Source organism: Pituophis catenifer, unplaced genomic scaffold, assembly GCF_029215685.1.
Source record: "Pituophis catenifer annectens isolate HBS135680 unplaced genomic scaffold, rPitCat1.0.hap2 SCAF_1, whole genome shotgun sequence".
In the NCBI taxonomy this organism is placed as follows: domain Eukaryota; kingdom Metazoa; phylum Chordata; class Lepidosauria; order Squamata; family Colubridae; genus Pituophis; species Pituophis catenifer.
Window position 1 is genome coordinate 105,371,133 of NW_027256881.1, and position 26,875 is coordinate 105,398,007.

General features: G+C 34.9%; 1 protein-coding gene across 1 annotated transcript in view; it reads left to right on the forward strand.

Annotated features, from left to right (window-relative positions):
• ASCC3 (activating signal cointegrator 1 complex subunit 3) overlaps positions 1 to 26,875 on the forward strand; it is a 212,384-nt gene that overhangs the window by 77,298 nt on the left and 108,211 nt on the right. The window contains exons 12-14 of the mRNA XM_070932828.1: positions 911 to 1,087; positions 3,532 to 3,603; positions 22,095 to 22,229. Coding sequence (XP_070788929.1) covers positions 911 to 1,087; positions 3,532 to 3,603; positions 22,095 to 22,229 — 384 coding nt within the window. The remainder of the gene's footprint in view (positions 1 to 910; positions 1,088 to 3,531; positions 3,604 to 22,094; positions 22,230 to 26,875) is intronic.

The window sequence follows — 26,875 nt, forward strand, 5'->3', positions numbered from 1 at the left end:
ATCAACATCCCAATGTGTATTTTAAACAGTCACATACAATCAGTTTCTTGGTTAAAAGCAAATGAGAAGAATTAGGTCTTCCAAACCATTTGAACCTATAATAAAAAAACAGATCTCCTAACATGTTTGCAGAAGACATTCCACATTCTAGCACCATTAATTTAGTATACAGTGGTTGATAACACTTGTTGCAATAATAAGAATGTCTGCTGAAGCAACCCAGGAATTCATGGCTATCATAACAATCATAGACTTGACTCGAATGTGGTATTAATCTTAATAAGGATATGTGGTATGTTGTTATAATGTATAATGTTAATGCCATAATGACTGCAACCAGATGTGCCAGGACTGTTGTCGCTAAGCAGTGCAATTATGTGATGTTGTGTTTTACATCAACAATCGATGGAAAGCGATGGAAATTCCAGTCTCACTTAGCAATGGAAATTCCAGTCTCAGTTACGATTGTTGAGCGAAAGCTATAAGTAGTCTTTGACTTGCAACCGATCATTTAGTAACTGTTCGAAATTACCACTGACCACCTCGAAGGTCCTTATGACCTGGTTCTTAAAGTACCAACAATTGCCCCCCAGTTCACATCACTGCATATTGGGCACTTGGCAGTCAGCCCACATTTTGCAGCATCCCACAGTTATGTGACCACATTTCATGACCCTTTTTCCATTTACTTCCAACTTTCGGCAAAACCAGGTCATTGTTTCGCTTAACAACCATCATGACTTAAGACTCTGATGGGCAACTCCATTATGATTATCAGTCAAGGACTACCTGTGTCTGGCTTTCTGTCTCAATTAAAATGCAATATAGATTCAATCAATATGAAATCTTTAATTTATATACTATCTAATAAAATTAAGATAACTTACTTTTTCCTTTGTTCTTTTTTCAGGTTGAATCTACCCAAAGCATGATTAGGATCTTGGGGCTCTCAGCCACATTACCTAATTATCTTGATGTTGCTACATTTCTGCATGTTAATCCTTATATTGGGTTATTTTATTTTGATGGTCGTTTTCGACCTGTTCCTCTTGGCCAGACATTTATAGGAATCAAGACAACCAATAAGGTAATATTTAATAATAGGATATGAAGTTGAATTCATTTTTCTCCACAATATGTTTAAGCATGACTATTAAGGAATGTATGTTTTGCAACCATCCATATATAAGTTTAGACATTCTACACAAAGTTGCTACGTGAAACCTGAGAAAATGCTAGTCATGATAGATAATTTCGATTAGGTTAGAGGTAGGAGGATCATGAATCTCTAGATCTATCCCTTGGTGCTTAAGAGCCCCATCTAATTCCTTTAATAAAAAAAAGATAGTCAGAAAAATTACATGCTGTAAAGCATTATACCAGTCCCCAATATAATTATTTTCAGCAAAAATATTTCAGCCCCACAAAGTTGTCACTGAGATGTAGAGAACATCCTGTAAATGTCACCTGCCATCTGTTACATGACTGTTTATGACTGGCTATGCTCACCCTGGTAGGCAAAGGTTGTGCACATGAGATTCGGAGACTGAAAAAGAAATAGGATTATCTCAAAACATTATTAACAATAAACAGATGGATATACTTACAGTTATACTTAAAGTTTTTGAGCTCTTTTGAATTTTTACTACTTCTGCATAAGTATGACCTAAAATACTATCTGTTTCCCATGCAAATCCTAAAATTATATAGTATTCTTTTTTCCTTATGTTTACATGAATGTAAGCAATAATACTATCTAATATTTGTTTATATATTTGTTTTGTTTTCAGTAATTACCTAAGTAATTCTGAAAATCTGAAGCACCAGGTTTCTTGATCGCTTATCTATTGCAAATTAGGAAGTCTGACTTATAGTGAGTCCTTAGCTCAGTTTAAATTTGAATTTGTAACTCAAGTTCTATTACACTGGGTAGCAAAACTTCTGAATAGAGTGCATTGTTAGTACTATGTAAACCTCTTGTTTTCAGTTGCTGTGGAATAGAAATGATTTGTGAGATACTGTATTTTTGTAACTGACAGTATTTAGTAATAGAGTAACTGTGGTATGTAGGAAGAATGACTATTTAGCATCTTTTTTCCTCACTGAAAATACTAGTAATGTTATGCTTCATTAATTTTGAAATAAAGAATTCTGTGTAGGCAGTACTGAATGTGTTTTGTTCTCATTTTTGCATAGTTTGCTGAATAAAGACAGATGATGATTTTTATTTTTTCCTGCACTGTAGATTATTTATTCAGTGTAGTCAATTACTATTTTAGTCAGGATATGCTGTGGACAGAATATCAAATTCTGAATTTGAATCTCTTAGCTTCATTCAACAATATTTCAATAATATATGAAATGAGAACAATCAGAGTTACCAAAAATACAAGCAGCTTTCAGAGTGGGCAGAAGCACCTGGGATCACATTGCAAATGCCCCCATAAAAGAAGAGAGTTTTAAAAATGCAGTTATTTTTGCTTTATTGATTAGGGGGGCTTTTAATTGCATAGATCACAAGAAATTGTGGACAGCCCTTAAAATCATGGTTATAACCAGTTCGCATCTGCATATGAAGAATTTATGTGCTGACAGTTAAAGTGGAAATGTGGAATAGCTAATTGATTCAAAATTGAGGAAGGTGTATGCCAAGGCTGTATACCAACCCACTTTCATCTTAACTTATATTGGGAACATATAATGAGATCTATTCCATTAGAAGAAATACAATATGAAGTTAAAATTGATGGAAGAAATACTAATCTTAGATGAAGTTTGGTGGCTGGAAGTGAGGAAAGTCTCAAGGAATCTCTTGCTAAAGGTGAAAGAAAAAAATGTGAAAGGTGGACTGCTGATGGGTTGTTGTTTTTTAATGACCTCAACTAATAGTGCCAATACAATAGTTAGTTGAAGGAGTAGTTTCTTGTCTCTGATCTTTCAGTCATAACATAGCTGGACCATCAAAAAAATCAGCAGCTTTGAAATCCTGAGGCTGGAGAAACTGGTTGAGAGACCATTGGATAGCAATAACAAATTAAGCAATACTAGCTGAAGTAAATTCAGGTGGCTCATTGAAAGCACCAGTAATGAAGCTAAAGCTTTATATATTTTGGACATGTACTTCAGAAGCAAAAAACTTCAGAGAAGATATCCTGATTCATGAAAGAACTGAAGCCAATTAGAAAAAAGATTGGCAAAAGACAAGATCGATAGATATTATCAATATCAAAAAAGCAGTTCCTAACTGCAGACAATCCTAACTTACTATTATCAAGTGGTCATGAAGGACCAGAAATGACTGAGCGACAGCAACATTTTCATTTTAAGCTGTGTCTTTTCTTAACCACTACTTTATGTTTGAAAATAATATATACTGTGTGTTTCTACCACTGATGGAAAGAGAAATACATAATATCTTTTGCTTACCAAATGTTGGGATATATTATGTGAATTTTAAAAATATGCATCATATTTTAAAAATATAGATCAAAACTATGATTCTAAAATAAAATTTTGTGTCCTGAATTTCAGGTACAGCAGCTGATTAATATGGATGAAGTTTGTTATGAAAATGTGTTGAAGCAAGTAACAGCTGGGCATCAGGTAAACTTGACTTATTGGTTTTTATTCAGAATGTATTTGTGTATAACATCAACTAGAACTTATACTTTTCATATATCAATACTTTGATTTTTCTCAATTCCATCTGGAAATCAGATAAGTCATCCTTTTAAAGACTTTTGAATAAAGGATGTCTAAAAATGACAGCCTGTGGAATCAGAGTTTATAGTATGCAAATATAGGATTTCTTATCTGTTCTTGCTCTTCTTCTGTATTATAAACATATTAACAAATATACCCTGGCCTAATGAAATAATGTATTCTTCTGCAAACAGACTACACCCCTATTTTAACAAATAAAACACTTAATTGGATTGTGGACACATGATCCATGGAAAATGACTGCTCTAACAATCACCTGCAATCTAATAGGCTGAATGGTGTCTTCTAGTTTATCAGGTTGGTTACCACAATGCCAGGAAACCTGAGTGGCCAAAATCTTGCCTTTCATTTCTTGATATGGACACATTTTTGTGGCAGGCTTGATCAACTGAGACAGCTTAGCTATTTTATAATTTCAATACATACATTCAAGAGAGTGATCCAACCTGAAAGTCACTGAATTTCACTTAAGGTTTCTGTGAAGTTTGTAGGCTTTGGTTGCTCAAATTCTTTTCCCTCTATCCCCAAGGATGTAGAACTCTCCAACTGCAAATAAGAATACGACATATAGCATCCCATTGTAATGAAGTTGTATAGTTGCATCCCCATTTCTAAGTATGAGAAGAGCAACTGATTTATAAATTTAATACTTCATCATCCTATTACTATCCAGTTATCTTTCATTCAGGGGTATGGGTACCAATATTTGGGAAACCCATTTTATATATGCAAAGTTTCCTGGGTATTAGATTTGTTGGAAAGGAAAAATTCTTTCTACAGATGGGGTTACCATTACGCTTGCAAATACTGTGATATCTGAGATATATGGATTTGTATTAAGAGAAATTAAAAATACGTCCATTTTCAGCCTGGTAGTCCTTTGGGGAAAAAGTTAAATACATAAAAACAATATGAGTAATGAAAATTAATTTGATTTCAGGGAATGGGGTCATTATATGAACAAATGGGAATTATTAAGAAAAATAAAAGCAATAGATTGTTTTGCTTTACCCTATTTTCCACTGATTAAAAAAAGAGGTTGAAAAATGCATAACAAAACAATCTAATTTTTCTTTTCTGGCATTAACCACCTAGACAGTGATTCCATAATAAATACTGTTCAATATTTAATTCAGAAGTCATTTAAAACATGCCTGTTATTAAAGCAGAGGTCTCCAACCTGACAACTTTAATATTTGTGGACTCGCCCCTTCTGTTCAACATTTATGTGAAGCCACTGGGTGAGATCATCCGTGGTTGTGGGGTGAGAGTCCACCTGTACGCTGATGATACTCAGCTGTACATCTCCACCCCAGACCACCCCAACGATGCCCTTGATGTGATGTCTCACTGCCTGGAGGCCGTGCGGGTCTGGATGGGGAGAAATAGGCTCAGACTCAAACCCTCCAAGACTGAGTGGCTGTGGCTCCCGGCGTCGCAATATAGTCAGCTGGTGCCATCGCTGACTATTGGGGGTGAGTCTTTACCCCCCACAGAGAGGGCTCGCAATCTGGGCGTCCTCCTGAACGCATGGCTGTCTTTAGAAGAACATATGACGGCCGTGGCCAGGGGGGCTTTTCAGGTTCGCCTGATCCGCCAGTTGCAGCCTTTTCTGGATCACGACGCCTTGCGCACAGTCACTCACGCCCTTGTCACCTCCCAACTGGACTACTGCAATGCTCTCTACATGGGGCTCCCCTTGAAAAGCACCTGGAGGCTCCAACTGGTCCAGAATGCGGCCGTGCGGGTGGTTATGGGCGCAACTCGTTGTGCCCATGTAACACCCTCCTGCGCGAGCTGCACTGGCTCCCAGTGGTCTTCCGGGTGCGATTCAAGGTGTTGGTTACCACCTTTAAAGCGCTCCATGGCATTGGACCTGGATACCTTCGAGACCGTCTTCTGCCACCAGTAGCCTCCCACCAGCCAGTTCGCTCCCACAGAGAGGGTCTCCTCAGGGTGCCATCGGCCAAATTATGTCGGCTGGCGACACCCAGGGGGAGGCCTTCTCTGTGGGAGCCCCTGCCCTTTGGAATGAACTGCCCCCAGAAATTCGTAAAATCTCTGATCTCCATGTATTTCGCTGTGCCCTCAAAACCATGTTGTTCCGCCAGGCTGGGCTATCAATGTAAAGATTTTAATTGGTTTTTAAATATGGGATTTTAAATTTGGGGTTTTACAAATTGGGCCTATTATTTAATAATTTTAATTATTTTTAAATTTTGTCTGTCTTTGTGTTTTTAATTAGGCTGTACACCGCCCTGAGTCCTTTGGGAGAAGGGCGGTATAGAAATAAAATTAATAATAATAATAATGTTCCCATTTCTAAATTCATCTTGATTTTTTCTTTGCCTAAAAAAGTGTAATTCAGAATAAGTTCAGATAAAAGCTTCCATATAACTTATGGAAGAGTAAATCTCTGGTCCCAGTGACCAACCCAGATTCGATCTTGCAACATTATTCTGGGACACATATATTTGCCTTCATTCTTAAATTCAGATATTTTGTAATAAATTATACATTTGGAATGGCATAAGGAGAATATCAGAGGAGAATCTAGTGCTGACATAAAGTCTTGTTCATTTTTCTTTTAATTCTTCTTACTTCCCTTCTTTAAAATATGCCCTACATGTGACCCAAACATTGATAACTAATGCCTTTGAAAAGCTCCATAAAATGTTCTTGGCATCTATTCAGTTAACTTCCTAATTTCATTTTTCTTTAAAAAGAAGAAAGAAGAACATTCTATCTGTCCTTCAGGAAAGCTTGTTCTAATGAACATTCAGGAGATAATTTTTACTTAACTTTATTGCAGTCATTAACCGGCACCAGAGAATTGGTATTCAAATATTCAAAATATCCAACACTAAATTGACGATGTCAGGATAGTTAATAAAAGTGCATGCAGACAAAAAAAGATAATATTAAATTAGAATATGCTAAAAGTCTTGCAAAGGCTACATATATACAGCAAGAAGAAATTAAAATTAACAATCTGGAAAAGTTAAAGCTGGAATAGCAGTATAAAATACAACTACTACATAAATAGGCACAAATGCACACAAAATGTATATCCGTAAATAAAACAATAAAATTATCGAAAAGGGATTTAAGAATTACTAATTTATTTTATAGACCCCTGTCAAACCAGAGAAAAATATGGTATAATAGGTGACATAGCATGTTCACCCCAAAGCCAATGGTTAATGCTGAGCCTGAACTATTTCTGGCTATCCATACTCAGGCAGATTTAGTTTTTAATTATTCTTTGCCTGATTTTACATAAAATAAGTGGCAACTTAGCTGAGATATCATGCGTGAGAGAAAAAGAATGAAGACAGAACTTCCCTAATGTTTCAAAGAATATATTGTAGATGTGGATAATGGAGTCTTCAGTCTGGCAAGATTTTGTCTGTAGATGTGAAATAACAAAGAACTCAGCTTGGATGAATTATCATGTGTCATTCAGGGTTTTGGGCCTAACAGTATGTGACAATTCAATTATTTTTTTCATGAACTGGAGTATTTTTCACAGACTAGAATCATTGGGGAGGAGGGTATACAAGTTTAATAATAAATTTAATACGTTAAAAATTAGAGTTTCTCTTGTCAAACCAGCTATCTGAATGTGGTATACTCCTAGTATATGACTCCAGGTAGTTCTTTACTATAGAAACAAATTTATAGAAAAGAACCGGTCTATTATTTGCACTATGGAATGAACACTATTTTTTTCTAGAAGTTGCTGTAGTTATAATATTTTAAACAATATTTGGAAAGTAATCTCAACACCAGTAAGATTGAACCGACTGAGAATTATGGTGATGGAACCTTCACAAATTCGAACCAATGCACCAGATTATAAAATATTAGATCAACATGAAATAGGTTCATTAAATGATTCTTTGAAAGACTTAATTGTAGATGTGGGTAAAAGAGCACTAGAGAAATACGTTTCAATACATTTGACCTAAAGGTAGTCATTGACTTATAACCATTCATTTAGTGACTTCAAGGAAAGATGCAACCTAGAACTAAGGAGACATTTCCTGACAGAACAATTAATCAGTGGAACAACTTGCCTCCAGAAGTTGTGAATGCTCTAACACTGGAAGTTTTTAAGAAGAGATTGGACAATCATTTGTCTGAAATGATATAAGGTTTCCTGCCTGAACAGTGGGTTGGACTAGAAGACTTCCAAGGAGCCTTCCAATTCTGTTATTCTAATTATTTGAAGTTACAATGGCACTGAAAAAAGAACTTATAACTGTCCCTTACAGCCATTGAGCATCCCCATGGTCACATAATCAAAATTCGGACACTTGGCAACTGGTTTACATTTATGATGGTTACAATGTCCCTGGGTCATGTTTTGCGACCTTCTGACAAGCAAAGTCAATGAGGAAACCAGATTTACTTAACAACTGGGTTACTAAGCTAACAACTTCAGTGATTAACAGCCGTGACAAGAAAGGTCGTAAAAGGGGGCAAAATTCACTTAAAAATGTCTTAGAAATTTTGGGCTCAATTAAGTCAAGGGCTACCTGTGTACCCATTCCAAAGGTTGATAGAGGGCACATAAGGCTCCAGTCCATGCTATTTAGTGTTGAGTTATTGTAATTGGCAACACAGTAATAATAATTATATTGTCATGAGAAAAGCTGTTTATGTGTTTGTTTAACCCAAGATAAATCATATCAGTTAGAAATAAACCATTCAAATATTTTCCCTTAAACTTAAAATATCAGAACATTGCTTATTCATTCAGTTAAACATGCCTTTTCATTGAAGTACTTCTTTTGTTAAAAATATAAGCAGAAGTGTTAGAGGAGAAATGGCTTTAATTTTATTTAACTTATTAATTATCTCTCTCTCACACACACACACACACTATGTTTACAGCAACTATTTGCATTGTAAAAAAGAGTAATAATTATCAATAATTTGCCATTATTAATAATAGCATTTTGCTATATATCATAGGCTAAAAATGCAAATGTATTATTAATACTGACTGTGAAAATAGTAGTCATGCATTTTTTGTCCTGCTCAAATCTCAGTAGTTTTTTTACCCTCCCGGATCTATTTTGAGTCCTTTGTACCTTAAAACATTATGTCTATAGGTTGTCTTTTATACATTATTCCCAGCTCTTTAAAAAGGAAAATAAATGGAATGAAGTTCCATGCATTACTTGTATTACAGAATAAGTAACGTAGGAAGGTAGTGCTATTCTGTGAAAGCATACGTTACAACAGATGGAGAAAACGTTTTAGCTGTCCTACTCCAGGCCTCTTGGCTTTGAGCTCTGCTTTGCTACTGGGAAATTAAAAGTTGGGAATTCAGCCTTTTTTTTTTTTATCCAAGTGCTCAAATGAAAGCAATAACTTATTCGTAGATTTCTCTTTGAATTAGTCAATATATGTATAATAACACATTCTTGCTTTACCAACTTAATTGCTGTTGAGGATAATCTTTTTATTTTATACAGAATTAGTTTGCTTTTACCATATGAATTTTTAGGACAGATTTTTTTTGTTAAGAAAATTTTTAATCCTGTCCATTCAAATACTTATAGAATCTCTTTTAATTGAAATGTTAAAATTCTTACAAGTTCTTACGGTATCCACTGCAGGGGGGTTGGACCTATTAAATTGGTCATCCCCCAGCGACTGATGAACCCAGAGGGGTTGCAGAGGGCACTGAGGGTCTGTGTTCATCTGCTGTATGGTCCATCCAAAGCTTTGGTTGCTGCTTGGAAAATGGGGGCAGTTTAGGCCTTGAATTGGTTTACACCTATGTGACCTCTCTCTTGTGGATCCTATCACTCCCCATAGTTTATGGAGGAGCTGAGGGAGATGAAACAGGAGAAGAGATGTCTAGAGTGTTGCTGACATTCAACAAAGGATGAAGTCGATCAAACAGAGTAAAATCTGCTATTAAGGCCTACTTTGTCTCAGTAAGGGCACAAAAATGAATGATAATAAGATATCCAAACAAGAAAGAATCAGATCTTCAGTACACTTGCTTAAAAGATGCAAGGATTGAAATACAAATTTCTGGAAGATGCCAATGCAGAGGTCAGGTGCCACGACAAAGAAAGCACACTTCCTGTGACACTTCAGATGTCATTGCTTTAAGGATGGAATCAGAACAAGCCTATTCTGTTGATACCTATAGGGCAGGCAATAACAATGGGAGAAAGGTAGTCCCTGAAAATTCCATGCCTCTGCTTGAAGATCTTTATATGTTACAACCAGCACCTTGAATTTCACCTGAAATCACACTGGCAACCAGAAATTACATACAGTGCTTTAGGCAGCTAAGATGTCATTCCTACTGAGCACACCCATAAATTCCCATGCAGCCATTTTTTGAACTAGTTGAAACTTTAGAATGGTCTTCAAGGGCAGCCCCATATGGCCTTGGTAGTACAGTGGTCTAAGGCACCCTGTTATTAAGCTGGTTATTAAGACCAGCTGCCTGCAATTACTGCAGGTTCGAATCTCGCCAAGGCTCAAGGTTGACTCAGCCTTCCATCCTTTCTAAGGTAGGTAAATTGAGGACCCAGTTGTGGGGGCAATAAGCTGACTTTAAATATAAATATACAAAAGAATGAAGGCTATTGCTTAACGCATTGTAAGCCGCCCTGAGTCTCCGGAGAAGGGCGGCATATAAATCAAAAAATTTTTAAAAAATTGTGAAAATGAAATAATGGTCCAGACAAGGGTGCAATTGATAAATAAGACCAATCTGGACAAAGGTCTTCCTGGCTGGAGCTAGATCTGTTCTTCATGCAGGAGCTAGCCCCCACCCTACCCCCACCTTAATGTGCACCAGTTCTCTCTCTGGAACTGCAGTTTAATTTATTTATTTTACTGTATTACCTTTACAAATAGCCTAAGATGGCAAACATACCCAGGCCATGCAAAACAAAGATGGCAAATCTCCAGTTCTTAAAAACCTGAGAAACCACCATGTGTCAGTCAATTTTGAGCTTAAGCCTATATCTCTTCTTCCAGATCTTCACAGCCACCAGGCAGTGGAAAAATATTGTAATAGCATTTCTTGTCTGCCCAGTGTTGATAGACAATGTATATTAATAATCCATTAATACAAATAAGAGTGTAGAATACATCTCCACTATTGTATCATAAATCATTTTTATCTTCAATATAAAGAATTACAAAAATAGTACAAACATGAACCATGTGAGCTACTGTTCTATCCCCTTAATTCAATCTCCAGTAGTACAATGTTTGCAATCAGTCCTTACTGAACAATCACTGAGAAAAAAAATATTTGATGTTGCATTATCCTAATATTAAGATCAAAAGAATTGATTTTGCCTACTTTAAGGCAGTTGTCCACTGGTTTACACAAAAAGGACTTTGAAGATTATTCTTGCAGTCATCAAGTAAATATTTAATATGTGTGCAAAACCTACTCCCAAAAACTGAATGTTCAGAACACATCATTCTGAGAATAGGTAACAGTAACAGAGTTGGGAGGGACCTTAGAGGTCATCTAGTCCAACCCCCTGCTTATGCAGGAGACCTCTACTAGGGATTCGAACTGCCAACCTTTCTAATCGACAAGTTCAATGTCTTAGCCACCGAGCCACCTAGTCCAGCTGTTTTCTGGAAGTTAATTCAGAAAAAAGAAAAAGTTATTTATGGTATTTTGGCCAAAATGAAAGTAGCCCATGTTGGAATACCATAGATAACTTTTGGTTTGGAAGATCAACTTCTAAAAAGAGACCGCATTCCTGGCATGGTCGTATCAGTGTTAAGGGTAACTATTGCTTACAAAAAGGTTGACTATTCCTGTCAGTTTTTCATGGGCAGAAAACTTAAAATTGTATCTAAGCTGTAATAGTCTCTGCAAATATCTGAGACTATTAAGAATTTGTTTTAGAACCAATCCTTAAACAAGATTACAGAATTTGCTACGGTTTCAGTGGGATCAATCAATGCTCTGAAAGTATAGGAGACATGGTGATAGATACTGTATACTTGTGCTAATGGTAATGAATTATATCTAATGTTTTATAGTTCCACAAGTTTTAGAAGAGAATATAATTTTTTTATTGGCCAAGTGTGATTGGACACACAAGGAATTTGTCTTGGTGCATATGCTCTCAGTGTACATAAAAGAAAAGATACGTTCATCAAGAATCATAAGGTACAACACTTAATGATAGTCATAGGGTACAAATAAGCAATCAGGAAACAATATCAATATAAATCGTAGGGATACAAGCAACAAAATTACAGTCATATAATCATAAGTGGAAGGAGATGGGTGGTGGGAACGAAGAAAAAATTAATAGTAGTGCAGACTTGGTAAATAGTTTACTTTAAAATTTACTTTTTGGGATGGAATTGATTCTATTCAATGGCCTTCCATCTAATCTAACCTCTCAAATTATATAGAAAGTGAATAATGAAAATTAAATTAAAAAGCTATAAACATAAATAACAGATGACATGAGAGATTTTGTTTTTGACCCTTTGACACATGTTCCAGTTTTAATCAGCTTTCATGATTTATTATAGTATTATAATGTATTGATTCAGTTCAGAAGTAAATTTAAAAGAAATGTAGATATAATGTTTGTATGCCATATGTTGGCTTTCTTTTATTATGTTTTCTCTTAGACTAATGAAGTCATTTCATAACTAATTAGTAGCTATAGTGAATGTGCATATCAGTAACTCTCAAAGTATGTGATCAGACATATTAGTACTTTTTTTTTGGTAGACCAGATTATACAACTCTTTAATTCAAAGTTAAGGATAAGTAATTCAGATGTAATCCTGCTGAAAAAAATACCATTAGAATACTGCATAAGAGAAAGATATATCTTGCTGACTGACAAAACAGAAGAAGATACCATTTAGGTAGACTAAATTGGAAGAAGAGATTTTGACTTTTAAGCAGAAGATATTTTGTCTTAATTCAATTCAAAACACAAGAATTTTTTCGAAACACAGAAGATTGAACTAGATACAAATGGAAGGAGCTACACAATTAACATCAAAGGAAGCTGGGGAAGATACTATTTCTAGATGCAAGGCAAACTACCAAAAATATTCTTTGACATAATGGATAACCTTGAATTAATTGATATATAGAGACATAAAAATAGTGATGCTAAATAATATATTTTTCAGAAAGACATCGATTTTAATCTGGAATAGCCATGTTTTGGCTTTCAAAAAGTTTGGATGCTTGTGTTAATAAAGTTGAAATATTGGCAAAGAATTTTTCTGACCATAATCCAATGACTTTAATATACAAGAAGAAAGCTAGAACTTCTAAATGAAGACTAAATGAAATATTATCTAAAGGTGAATTAATAGTGAAAAAATTTTTGAGAAAAACCTCAGTAAGGATACTGATATTAAAATAATATGGAATGCCAGCAAAGCATTTATGTGAGGACAATTTATTCAGCAGAACAATAAATTTAAATTTTAAAAAAAGACCAAAATATGCAAAGGATTCTAAGTGATATAAAGGTAAAGAAGGATGAACTAATGAGATCACCAGGGAGAAAAGAGATCTCATTTCAAATTAAACTCCTACAGTATCAACATCCTATGTTAATGGTGAGACAGATGGAAATAAAATTGAATTTTCTTAAATAAAGGAACTTTGAGTCAGCAAATAAACCAGGGAAATTGCTTAGAAAGGAAAGGGAAAAGAAAATTTACAAAAAACTACGGTGACCAATAATGTAAAATATTCAAGAAAATTTCATCAGTAATATATATTGCACAAAACAAAAGAAATTTCATCAACAAGGGCAGAATTTTTAAAGAAACAAAACCTACCGAACTTAATAGATGCCCAAAGATGAATGATGAAGTGGACCAATAATAAAAAGGGAATTTGGACTGCTTTAAGGAAGATAAATACAAGTAGAGCCCCTGACAGATTATCTTCTTCTATTCTAATAAATATTTTGAAGATGAACTTTTATTACCTTTGCAAAAAATCATGAACTCCATTTTAGATAATAGATACTGGACAATTAAACAGGAGCACATATAGCACTGATTCCTAAAGAAGAATTTTTGACTTTGTCAAAAATATATATAGGCCAATATCATTACTGAATAATGATTATAAGATATTCACAATGATTTTAGCTGAAAGACTGAAAAATAATTTACATTTTATCCATGAAGAGCATTGTTGTTTTTCACCTAAGAGACAATTAAGAGATAAGAGAAACGGTTTCCTGTAGTGATTAAAGTGCAGGCCAACAACCTGGAGACTGTGAGTTTTAGTCCTGCCTTGGGTATGAAAGCTGGCTAGGTGATTTTGGGCCATTGACTTTTTCTCAGTCCAACTGGCCTCACAGAGTTGTTGTTGTGGTTTACTTATAGAAATAATAAAGGCAATTTTTTAAATACCCAAATAAATAATAATAGAAATGTTCTTAATGTATTAGAGTACTTGGACTAACAGAATGAAAAAAAAACTGCCTTAATAACGTATTTCTTGATGCTTAGAAAGGTTTTGACAATTTAAAGTAGAGTTTTCAGTTTAAAATTTTTGGAAAATATAGATTTTGGAGAGAAAGTTAATATATAGGTGATATATTGCTTTGGTGAAGCAAAACAAGGACGCAGATAGCAACTGAAATGACAGAATGGTATCAGAGTGGGAAGAATATTATGTTTGATTCACATTTTATTGAATATAATATAGCATGAGAAGGAAACAAAATAGACAAATAATGTCAGTATAAGGAAAAAAATGAAAATTATTCAACATTATTCAAAAATACATTATATTATCTTGATTAATCCTTAATTGGGAAACTCAACCTAGACTGGATTCGCATGTGGCTGTGAATATATTGATGCAACAATCAACAGGGTGCCTTGCTTTTGGAGTATGTTTGCAAATATTCAGGTTAAAGGTGTTATTAGTGTTCGATATAGCCGTTTTTATTTTTTTTAATCAAAGATGTAATATATTTTCTTAAGCCCATGTTTTGTTGCTATAAATCATATCAATGGAACATTGAGATTTTCTTTTGCATCTTGATTTATCTTTTGTTCTAATAAGTGTTTCTATTTAATGCGTTTATTATATTTTAATATGCATTTTTGTAAGGCATGTGAAATAACCTTTCTTGGAAACTAAGGTGAAATATTTTTCAGTCAATTTAATATTTTGTTATGTATGCTAAAATTCAAATTTGTAACTCCTGTCAAATTAAAAGCAGGAGATTGTGGCATTTTTGTTACGTTTTTAACATAATAGCCAAATTAAAGATGAGTTTCCAGCAGATGTTTTCTCTAAATCACCCCTGACAATGTGAGCTAGTAATGCTGTGCCCATAGATTTTTCTAACTATCCTATATTTTGTGTAGAAAATTATAATGAAGCACTGTAGTAGGTAAGTGTCCAAATCAGTAGGCATTTGTATGCTGTTCTCCCAAGTTGGCAGGTGGATCAACCAGAGAAAAGACACCTGGATAAATCAGCTGATATAGGGTTTGCTGCAATTTATATGCCTTAGCAAATGTTGAAGAGCAGCTCTGTAAATCCAGACAGCAAGAAGTAAAATTTACACAGCACAATGAATACAGATTCCTTGCTTATCAACTATTTTATGGGACTGAAAGGAAATAAGACTGTAACTTGTAAATAGTGTACCTTTGGGTGGCTAGGTACCAAGATATTAAGGGAAGATTTTGGAATTCAGAGAGGTTGAAAGAAGTTCCTAGTTAAAAAGATTTTCATCATTTGCAATGAGCATGAATAATATAATGGAAAAGGGTTCAAAGCTGATGTCAAGTTTTGAAATAAATGTTCTTATATTATTATTCCACTAACAACAAGTTGCATACATGGGTCAAAAAATATAAATCTTAATCCTTTTTAATTCTGAGTACTTATTAAAAATATGACCTATGAGCTCAATTTCATATTTTTCAGTAGTATTTTCTCATCTATATTCATGTAAGTGTCGAGTATGTCTGCACACAGGCTCAATTCTCTCTGCGTTTCAGATTCCATCACCAAAGTAAAATATATGTTCATTTATATTAGAAGTACTAAGCCATCAGTGTCTCAAGTGTCTGGCATAAGGTTACAGTCGGGAAAACAGACGTGGAAAGGGATCGGAGGAGAATGGTTATTTTATACTTCTTCTATGCCAATCCTCCAAAATAATTATCCTTATATATGGGTGCCCTACTAAGTAGAAAAAGTACGGTTTGGGGAGAGGATTTACAAAATTTGAATAAAAGCATTAACCATTAATGGGAACTCCATATCACCACCTCTAACTCTGAAATGAGCTTTTCAGGGAAATGCCACAGAAGTCATATATAGCCTAACCTCTCTGTGCACATTTGCAAAAATAATCCTTAGTTATAAGTCATCTAGTCAATTAACTAAAAGATCAAGTATATTGTAGCATAAATATTTCTCTGATGCTTCTTTTTTGTTTCCACATACAAAATAACACTTTTACTTTGTTTATTTTACACCAGCAATCAGCAAAACAAGTAATTAAAAGCAACTAACTGTTTACCATTTTCATAGATCTCTGTGCAGGTTTTGATTCCATAAAGAGAAACATTTATGGAAGAAATTGATCACTTTAAACTTGGCATTCACAGTTTTACTCAGGCACCCACTTCAAAACATGTATAGGTGTAAATGATTCTCTAACTCAGACTATACCTGCCCATAAATGTGTTAACACAGGGTTGTATTCTACCCCAAGGCTTTTTAACCCCTGAATCAACAATATTGCAGGATACCTATATGCTTAAGATATTGATATGTCAAAGGCCCATGATCTTATCTCTTTATTAATAGATAAGATAAAGCTGATGAATAAGAGAAAACTTACAGTGGGATGACAACTGATAGCTATATTGTTAATATAAAATTGGAGCATCACTATAATGACACAGCAGAAATGTTCTGTGTCATGCATTTACAAAGATTTTGACTGAATTTTCAAGCCTCCTCGGGTACTTGTGAAGATAGCTTGTTCTTAAAGATATTCAAAGGGCTCTGGTGTTATGTTCCAAAGTTAATATTTATTTATATTCACTATCCTAGAAGTATTTCAAACTTGGAACATTTCTTTTTTTTTTTTTTTTTTTAATAAAAAAGTTTTTATTTTCTGATCAAACAAGTATACAATATAAACAATCATTCATACTATCATCAGAAAAAAAGAAAAAAAAATCAATTTGGTAAACTCAATCTTCAACCCCTCCTCACCACCCCCCACCCCCGACTTCCCAGAACAAAAACAGGGCATAGATTTCACCAAACATTCGCTAAAATAAACTAGCTAACTGCAAGATTTAATAACTCCCAAGACCCCTTAACTCCCCTTTTACAATTTCATCAACCTCCCTTTATATAAACACAAAGTAACCTGTAATCCAATAACTCTAAGAATTTTAAAACCATTAACAAATCTTAAACATTCAAACCTAAAAACATTTTCCCCCTCCTACTTTTCTCAAAGTTCAGATATTTTGAAATCTCATAACAAAAAATAAACCTTAGATATTCACTAATTAAATTTCTACATTTTTATAATTAACCATTAATACATTAACTAGAAAACCAAAAAAGATTAATCAACCATTAATACATCATATTTAAAAATCAATATTCAACTTTATACTTTTTCCCCCTCAGTAGTTATAACACCTAAAACATAATCAATTTAAACCATGAATAGAACAACTGCAAAGCCAAAAAAAAAAATAATAATCTTCCATTCTTGGTTTCTTATTTTGAAATCTCATAACAAAAAATAAACCTTAGATATTCACTAATTAAATTTCTACATTTTTTAAATTTCTAAATTTCCCCCCTTCATTATTCCTCCCTCCAATTTTTTAAAATTTAAAAGATAATCAACAACATAATTAACCATTAATACATAAACTAAAAAACCAAAAAGGATTAATCAACCATTAGTACATCATATTTAAAAATCAATATTTAACTTTATACTTTTCCCCCCCCTCAGTAGTTATAATACCTACAACATAATCATTTTTAACCATGAGTAGAACAACTACAAAGCCAAAAGAAAAGGTTAATCTTCCATTCTTGCTTTCTTTTTATATTTTTTCCAATCTTTCTGCATCCCTCCTACTTCTATTTTGAGGAGGTTTTTCATTTTAATTTGAGGTTGATATAACTGCAAAAATTGTCCCCTTTTTAAAAAAGTTTCCTCTGATTTAGAGCCCCCAAATCGCCTCTTCATGCTTATATAAATCAGTTCATTCCTTCGTCTGTAAAACCAAAGTTTGTCAAGAGTTTGTGAAGAAAAGTTCAATTGTTTCTTTTCTATTAAATGTATAGATGCCACTGACAAGTCTCCTTCATCTTCTGAAACTTCGAAAGTCTGGTCATTTACTACTTTTTTCCAAACCAAGTCATAATTTTGAAGGATTCTATCAATTTTTCCGAAAAGAGCAGAGAGTAAGCTCGAAAATTCTTGAGAAAATTCTTCCACCCTCTCTGCTGCAATATCTCCTGAGTTGTCATCATGCTCCGTAGTTATTTTGGTTTCCTCAGTCATTTCTGTTGTTATCCCTTTAAGAATTGCTATTTGGTTACTTATAGCTGCAGTATGATTATTCATGGCTTCTTTTATAAATTCTGTAAGTTCTGCATCAAAATCCTTACAACTCTGTAAATCAGACAACTGTTTCGTTTCTGACACCTCCAAATAGCATCCAGCACTTTCAAGATCTCCTTTCTTAGAAGCCATTTTATTTTAAAGAAATTTTCTTTCTTCCCACAACCATAAAATCATAAAGTCAGAGCCATCCTTTTGAGCAGCATTCAGCAATTTCTTTATAAACAATCTTTTCCCAAACAGCTCTTCAAAATCTATTCCAGCAACTTAAAGCCAGTCTCTGAGCACGAGTCTATTAGCAAAAACTTTTTCTAACTTTCCCTTTTAAAATCGCAACAAAGAAACGCCATCTTAACTTCCAGCTCAGAAAATCCAATTAGAAACATTGTATCCCCGGAGTTAAGTGTTATACTTGCAAAAAGCTTGTCCTCCTGCTTCTGTTCCGCCTGCTTTTTTGAAATCATTTAATCTTCTGTTTGACAGCAGAAATTGGACGCAACACCTAGCTCTGTAAAAAAAAACAGAGTCCCCCCGGATCCGGAGCTTCAGTGGGCTGAACGGGGAGCTCTCACCCTCCTAACCCCTGGAATTAATCCAGGGGTTTTCAGGGAGCTCTACCCTCACCCACCTGCTCTCCTCCCCTTCTTTTCCCGAAGGGGAGATTTTCAAGCCGTTTGACAGCTGATTAACGCTGTCAGAACGGCTCAACGGAATCACGGGGGCGGCGGTCTAAAAAGACCGTCAATGGTGCTGCGGAGCCAACCCGGAAGTCCAAACTTGGAACATTTCTGTTTCAGTTTTAAGATGTACATTTTTAACTAGATGTGGAATGTTTCAAATTCAAAATAAAATATTTTAAATTTGAAATGTTTTGCACACTTCTACCGCCTATCAATCAAAAATATTACATTCAAAAGAGAATTTTAGTGGAAGTTATGTGATTGATGTTTTAAGTTGTAGGAATCTTTGTTCTTGTGCAATGTAAAATAATTTAGAGGTAAATTGTACACCATAGCAATCAAAATTGAATTTATGTCATATATTTGTAAAGAGATTTTTGAAATGTTTTAGTTTAAAATGAATTCTTATAAAAAGTATCATTATGGTATTATTTCTTTACACCAATCACTAGTTAAAAAAATAAAATTTCCTTCACCCACCCACTCACCTACCGAATATTCTGTAGTGCTAACCTGGAGACATTTCCTTTGTGCTTTGCTTGCATATTTTGTCATTTAAAAGTTTAGTTTTCCTGAAAAAAGCTACACAAGCTCTCGGCTCTTGAGACACCAGAGCTAGCTTTGAACTTCAGAGTACAGATCTAATTACACAGCTTGTAGCTGTGGAACCACTTTTCTCTATTCCAAATTACTTTTTCCAACTTATTTGCATAATGTAATGCATAGAGGTTAACCACTGAAATAAAAAATTCTCTTGACATAGTTAGGACAGGCTGTGTTAACCCTCTTCTGTCTGTGATGTTTTGTTTTTTGAGCTCATTTTATAGGCTGAATAAAAGGGATGCCTTTTAAAAAATTGTTGGTCTTGGACCAATGCTGCTCTATTTTTTTTTTTCCTTATAGTATGTTTTGGAAGTAATGATAAATGAGGCTTGTATTCTACATGATTAATTCCTTGCTGATGCAGGAACTGATGCTATTCACATATTCTCATCTGGGTATGAGACAATGGAATCCCCACATTTTAGCACTCACCACATACAGCTTTAGTTTTCAAAAATTCTTCTCATTTTACAGGCTTGTAAAAAATAAGTCTACTGTAAAGAAAGTGGATAGATATACATTTCCTCCTTTTCTTCAATTGTTAGAACACTGGGTGCTTCATTGAAATTTATTGGTAGCAGGTTGAAGTCAGACAAAAGTTGTTTTTCGTGCATTGCTTATTGATTTAAGAATCCATTGCTACAAGATATGGTGCCAACTACTGGCTCTTGGGCTTGTTTTAAAAGAAGAATTTGTGATTGAAAAGTAGATGATTCTATTCTGTTGAAGTCCCTCTTCTAAGCATACCTCTTAATGAGAATTAATTATTTTTTTATTTAAAAGATTTGTATCTTAGAGCACAACTCTGGTTCATATCAAAATTAAAACCGCAAAGCAATAAAACCATAAAAACAAAGACTAAAACATAGTGCTTTGATAGTCCTCCTAGGACGCCCCAGTCAACATCTACAAGCTCTCATCACTCTACCTTAGCACCTGGGAGAAAAGCCAGTTCTTTATGGCTTTCTGGAAAGCTAAAAGGATCAGGTCCTACTGGGTTGCCTGTAGGAAGGTATTCCACAGGGTAGGGGCAACCATAGAAAACATTTTCAATATTTTAGAGAATGGAACATGCCCATTTAGGTAACTTTGTAGGCAAACAACTATTTTCAAGGAAAGGCAGTCCCACAAACAACCAATCCCCTTGCCACATAAGGCTTTAAATGGGATAATCAGCATCTTGAATTGCATTCAAAAGAAAATCGGGAGCTAGTGCAGCTTGCACAACAATGGTGTGACATGGACAAACTGAGAAGCATCCAATACTGTTGTACATCACCTCTCATAACTTATGGGTGGCCTTCAAGGGTAGTCCAATGTAGAGCACAGTGCAGTAATATAACCAAAAAGTGAGCAAGGCCTCCTTGTCCAGGAATGTGGCATGGATGATGAATCTGTGTAAAAGTCCAATAGGCATGGCTGCTACTTGCTGTTTGAGGAAGATCAGTAAGTCCAGGAGAACCCCTAAATTACATTCCAGCTCTGTCCATGGAAATGTCGAGGATTAAAGGTGACATTTCACCAGACCCTGGAGGCCAGAAACCCAACCCCAGTCCCAAAAGTATTAGCATGGGGCATTTTTAGTATTTTAGTCTTTATATTTTCCAAAAACATTCACTTCAGTGTGCATACCAATGTTCAGGCAGAATTTATTTGTTTGTTTGTTTGTTTGTTTGTTTGTTTGTTTTTGTTTTAATTTGTATACCACCCTTCTCCAGCAGGACTCAGGGCGGTGAACAGCCAGAATAAAACAGAACATACAAAATTTAAAAACAGTTTAAAAAAATAATTAAATATTTTTGGCCACAATTTAAAACAACCCAATTAAAATCAATTCAATTTAACCGAAACAGTGGGATCAAGCCAGCCCGGCTACGTGAAATAAATAAGTTTTCAGGGCCTGACGAAAAGTCCGGAGGTCTGGTATTGTGCGTATCTCTGGGGGGAGATTGTTCCAGAGGGCGGGCGCTGCCACAGAGAAGGCTCTCCCCCTGGGGGTCGCCAGCCGACATTTTCTGGCGGACGGCACCTGAGGAGGCCTTCTCTGTGCGAGCGTATTTTGTTATCCATTTTTACTTGAGATTTCTTCTCAATTTTATGTGCACATGATTATGCTTTACATTTTAGGAGTGCCAGGGATAAATTTTATTTTAACACTCCATTATATAAATTCTTAAAAGTATTCTAGTCTACACACCGTTCATTCATATGATACATTTTTCATAACTGTTCCTCTATGAAAGCTAATTGTATATTATAATTTCTAAATGCTGCTTTAAACATATTTATGTTGCTATTTATTCATATTCATGTCAGTATGTAGCAGAAACATCATTGTTAACTTCCTTTGGATTAGAAGAATTAGCTTAAAGATGCCCACAAATCATCTGTTACAGAAAAATAAATATAAAACTAACATATATTATATCTTTTTTGTGCCAAGGTGATGGTATTTGTTCATGCTCGAAATGCTACAGTCCGAACCGCTATGGGTCTTCGTGAAAAAGCTAAAAACAATGGTCATATTTGCTACTTTTTACCAACTCAAGGCCCTGATTATGGACAATCAGAAAAGCAAGTAAGTGACAGTTTTGCTTTATTAAAAGAAGATCCATTTATGTACAATTTCCCATCAGATATAGTAAAAATTTATAAGAATCAATGTGGTATAGTAATTTAAGATGCTGGAATAGGAGTTAGCGACCCATGTTCTAGTCTCCTAGTCTCTTAGCTGTCTGTGTGATACTGTCTCCTAGATGGGAAGTCATAAAATACCTGTCTACAAACCCACACTCTACCAGTGTGGCAGATTATGATTCATAACTATCAATGAGGAAACTTTCATCCAGCAGTGGATAAGAACAGCAAAGGGAAATCTCACCTAATAATAAGAAATGTTTTTGCTGCTTTTCTTAATTATTTCTTCAAGTTTTTTTTCCCAAGAAGCAGAGTGATTATCACTGAAAATTAATGTATGCATTTTCACCTGCATATCTAAAGAGTTCCTATGTAGAATAAAATGGGGGAGCATATAAATTTAATGAAAAATATCTGCTGCTAAGTATAAAAGGTATTGGGAGGATTGCTTAAAGCCATTGCTGTTACCTTTTGGGATATGCCCTTTATCTCAACCTCAAAAGATGTCAGCTGTGTAGAAAATGTCACCAATCTGTTACATTCCCATGCCACTTTTTGTACTATTGTCACAAGCCTGAAACTGGCTTGAGAAGAAGCGTATTGCAGCATAGTGTTCTCTCCTCCAGTCTGGTGGCTACAGACAGTTTAGACTTCAACTCAGCACCAAATTCTATAGGGATTGTATTCTAGGGTCCAATCTGGGTTGGTCCCTGGGACCAGAGGTTTTGTTTTTCGAGCCTTCAGACTCATGCTGGAGCCCATCTTCAGGGAACCTCTCTCTAGCAAAGGTGTGGTATTTATATGGTGCCTATTGTATGTGACTAATTGGATTGGATCCTGCAACATTATCCTGGGACACGTATATTTGCCTTCATTCATGGATTGTACTCTAGTACATCTAGAGGACACTATGCATCCTGGAAAAATACCAAGTCTCTTACTGCAATGGACTCTGATTCTTGTCAAAGTCATGACTCCCTAATCTCTGGTGTAAAAAAAATGGGTATTAGGGAACATCTTTATTTGTTGAAAGAAGGTATAATTGGATTCAGCATCTAGTTTCCTTGGAACATAAAACTGAAGAGAAGCATTTTCATTTCTCTTTATATAATAGGAGAAAAAGCTTTTTTATTAAGCCATCTCATTATATCCTCTTTATAGTACAGTTCAGTTGTCCCCTCTTTTTAAACAAAAATGCTTGTTTGATTGGGTCCAACTGACCTAATTTGGTATTCTACATAGCGGTTATATTTATATTCTTCTTATTTATTTTGAGGTGTTTTTTTTTTTTAATCTTGAGCTTTAGAATCACAAATAGAGATTTTGTTCTGGCAGAAATTATGTTTCTAACATGAGCAAGTTATGTCAGGATATTTCCATCATCACCCCTTTCCTACTCCCAAAAATTAAACAGAAAAGTAAACCTACCCCATTGCAGTATTTTCAATAAAATCAGGATAATTCTTCCCATTCTAATATCAATTTGTTTGGGGGGAAATGTAGTCTTCTTTTCAGGGAAAGACAACAATGGAGAAATTTTATGAGCTTCAGTATCTTAAATTAGCATACAAAGTGAAATGGAGCTGAAATACATTCCTTAAAAGGAATAAGGATATGAGTATCTAACTTTATCAAACCTATTTGCTACAATTTTTCTTCATAAACTTGCCAGCAGTTGCAGGAATTTTGTAGTTAAGCTAGCCAAACTAAGGCTTAAGTCCCTGTTCTCATTGCCTAAATCAATTAAAACAAAGCTAATAAAGTTTCTGCCTTATTCAATTCCCCAATCCTTATTCTTTACTTTCTTTCTTCTTTCCAACTACAATGCAAACCAAAGGTCACTCAATAGCTAACTCACATTAGAAGAATATGTTATGTCGACTGATGAAATTTCACAAAGAAATTTGAGTATATTCAGATTTTTCTTTTTATTGGTACTTCATGACATGCTTTTCTAAGTAAGATAAATTTGTTCAGTAACGTCTGCATCTTACTAAAAGATTAATATTTCCTGTAAGTGATGACTTGCTCCATAAGTCCTTTAGTCGCTCTCTCATTAGAGATAATTAATGGAGATACTTCACTGCCCAGTGAGACATGTGAACAAAAGAGATGTTTTCATCCACTGAAGTTTTCAGAAAAGAATAATTTATAATTCCTATCAAGATTTGCCTCACTTATGTAAAAGATCATAACAAAATGTACATCAAAGATTTGATTCAGATATAACCTTGTTTAATCATTCAGTAGCTTGCTTCTTTTAGTCACCTTTGTATATTTTTGCTATAAATGTTCACAGCAACTAAATTTTGCTTTTTACAAAACAGTATAATGAGTATATGAAAAGGAAAGATTTAATATATGTAGTATACTAAGATGACATACTATCAACTAACTAGTTGTTCTTACCCCATATATATTGTGGTACATTTCTACAAGTATCAACCAGTTTCAACCTGTTTCATTTGGATTTCAGGCTAGGATTTTGTACTAAGACAGCCTTGGTCATGCTTGCTGATGATTTGCAACAGAGCTAAGATAGAAACAGTGCATCCATTCTTATGTTCCTTGATCTCTCAGTGCTTTTGATAACATCAACTATAGTATCCTTTGGAGGCAACTGGTAATTCTCTTCCATTCTCTGAGGCCAGACCCAATCGACATTGGGTGGAGAGGAGAGATAGCAATAGCACTTAGACTTATTTGCCATTTCATAGTGACTTACAACCCTCTCTAAGCAGTTCACAGAGTCAGCATCTTGCCCCCAACAATCTGTGTCCTCATTTTATTGACCTCAGAAGGATGGAAGTCTGAGTCAGTCTTTAGTCAGTCAGGATCAAATTCCTGGCAGAGTTAGCCTTCAATACTGCATTCTAACTACTGTGCCACCATGGCTCTTACAGGCCCACCTGTATGGGATAAGACAAAGTTCTACTCTCTTCCTGCTTTTTCAACATTTATATGAAATTATTGGTAAGGTCATCCACCAGTTGAGGTTCAATATCATCAATATACTGATGATTTCCAAGGCCAGCCAAGTGAGGCTATAAAAGTTCTAGAGGCTGTGTGGTTTTGGATGTGCAGGAATCACCTCTGACACAATCCTACCAAAACCAAATGGCTGTGAGTGATTTGGCTCCCCAGATCCACAGATATTCCACTTTGATCTTGGATGAGGATCTTCCTAAATTTACAGCTCCTGTTCAACAAGTTGGTGACAACTGTGGCCAACATGGCCTTTGCACAATTTCATCTGTTGTGGCATTTGCAGCTTTTCCTAGATTAGGAGGCCCTTCAGAAAGTAGCTCATGTCTTGATCATCTCATGGCCTGACTACTCCAATGGGCTGCCCTTGAAGACCTTTAGAAGTCCCAACTAGTCCAAACTCAGTGGTGCAGGTAATGATGGCACACTTTGGTATGCCAGTGTAACATATCATCAGCACTAGTTGCCAGTTTATTATTTATTTATTCATTTGTCAACAAGGAGAAGGAAACAAGTAACAGTATAGACATAGACATGGACACATGAAAAAAAATGGCACAAATAAAAGGATATAAATAGGCAAAACATAGCCATAAACACATAGAATGATTACATATAAATGGGGACAGTAGGACAGGGAGGGTAGGCACGCTGGTGTGTTTATGCACGTCCCCTTAGAGACCTCTTAAGAAACATGAAAGGTCCACGGTAGACAGTTTAATTTAAAAGGTAAGGGGATTAACAAGACTAACAACAGGATCAGGTAGAGTGTTCCAGATATTTACTATTCTATTGCAGAAGTCATATTTCCTACAATCAAAGATTAGAGCGAATTACATTGAGTTTGAATCTATTGATAGCCCTTGTGTTATTACGGTTGAAATTAAAGTAGTCATTTACAGGTAGGACTTTTTTGTAAAAAAGTTTGCTCCTGGGTGCCATTAATGGTGTTAATTGTTACCTATTAAACTCTCCATACATAGGGCCCGGTTACTTGAAGGACTGCCTGTCAATCTTGCAGGTGTGTGTGTGTGTGTAAAATATAATTGTGTGTGTATACATACACATATACATACACACACATACTGTATACATATATTTCATTTCTTACCCTAGGGGAGGAATATTCCCAGATCTTTAGAAGGGTGCTCTTCCTCTGTGAACATTTTAAAAATGGCTTTATGATTTTGACTGGCATCATCCTTAGTATCTGAAAACTTTAGTTGAAAATAAATTGCTAAAAGTAACTGCTTTGAGAAATTTTATGTCAAAATTTATAGGTTGTATTCTAAAATGCAGTACAAAATTATAGTAATTTGGCTTATTTGTTCCTCTTTAATGTTAATGCAGGTATAAATTGACAGTCAGTATTTGAATTGAACTAAACAATGCAGTAGAGGGGGATATTTTTTTAAAAAACACACCTATTAACAGATATAATATACTATTGGCCTATAATATACTATTAGGAAGGGGGAAAAACTTATTTCATGATGCACCCAGAAAATACTGGGAACTTCTGAAAAACATTAAAGTTCTGAAAAATGCTGTTTTAGGGTTTCACTGTCCCCATGCAACTAGAATTGTGATCCTGGAATCCTT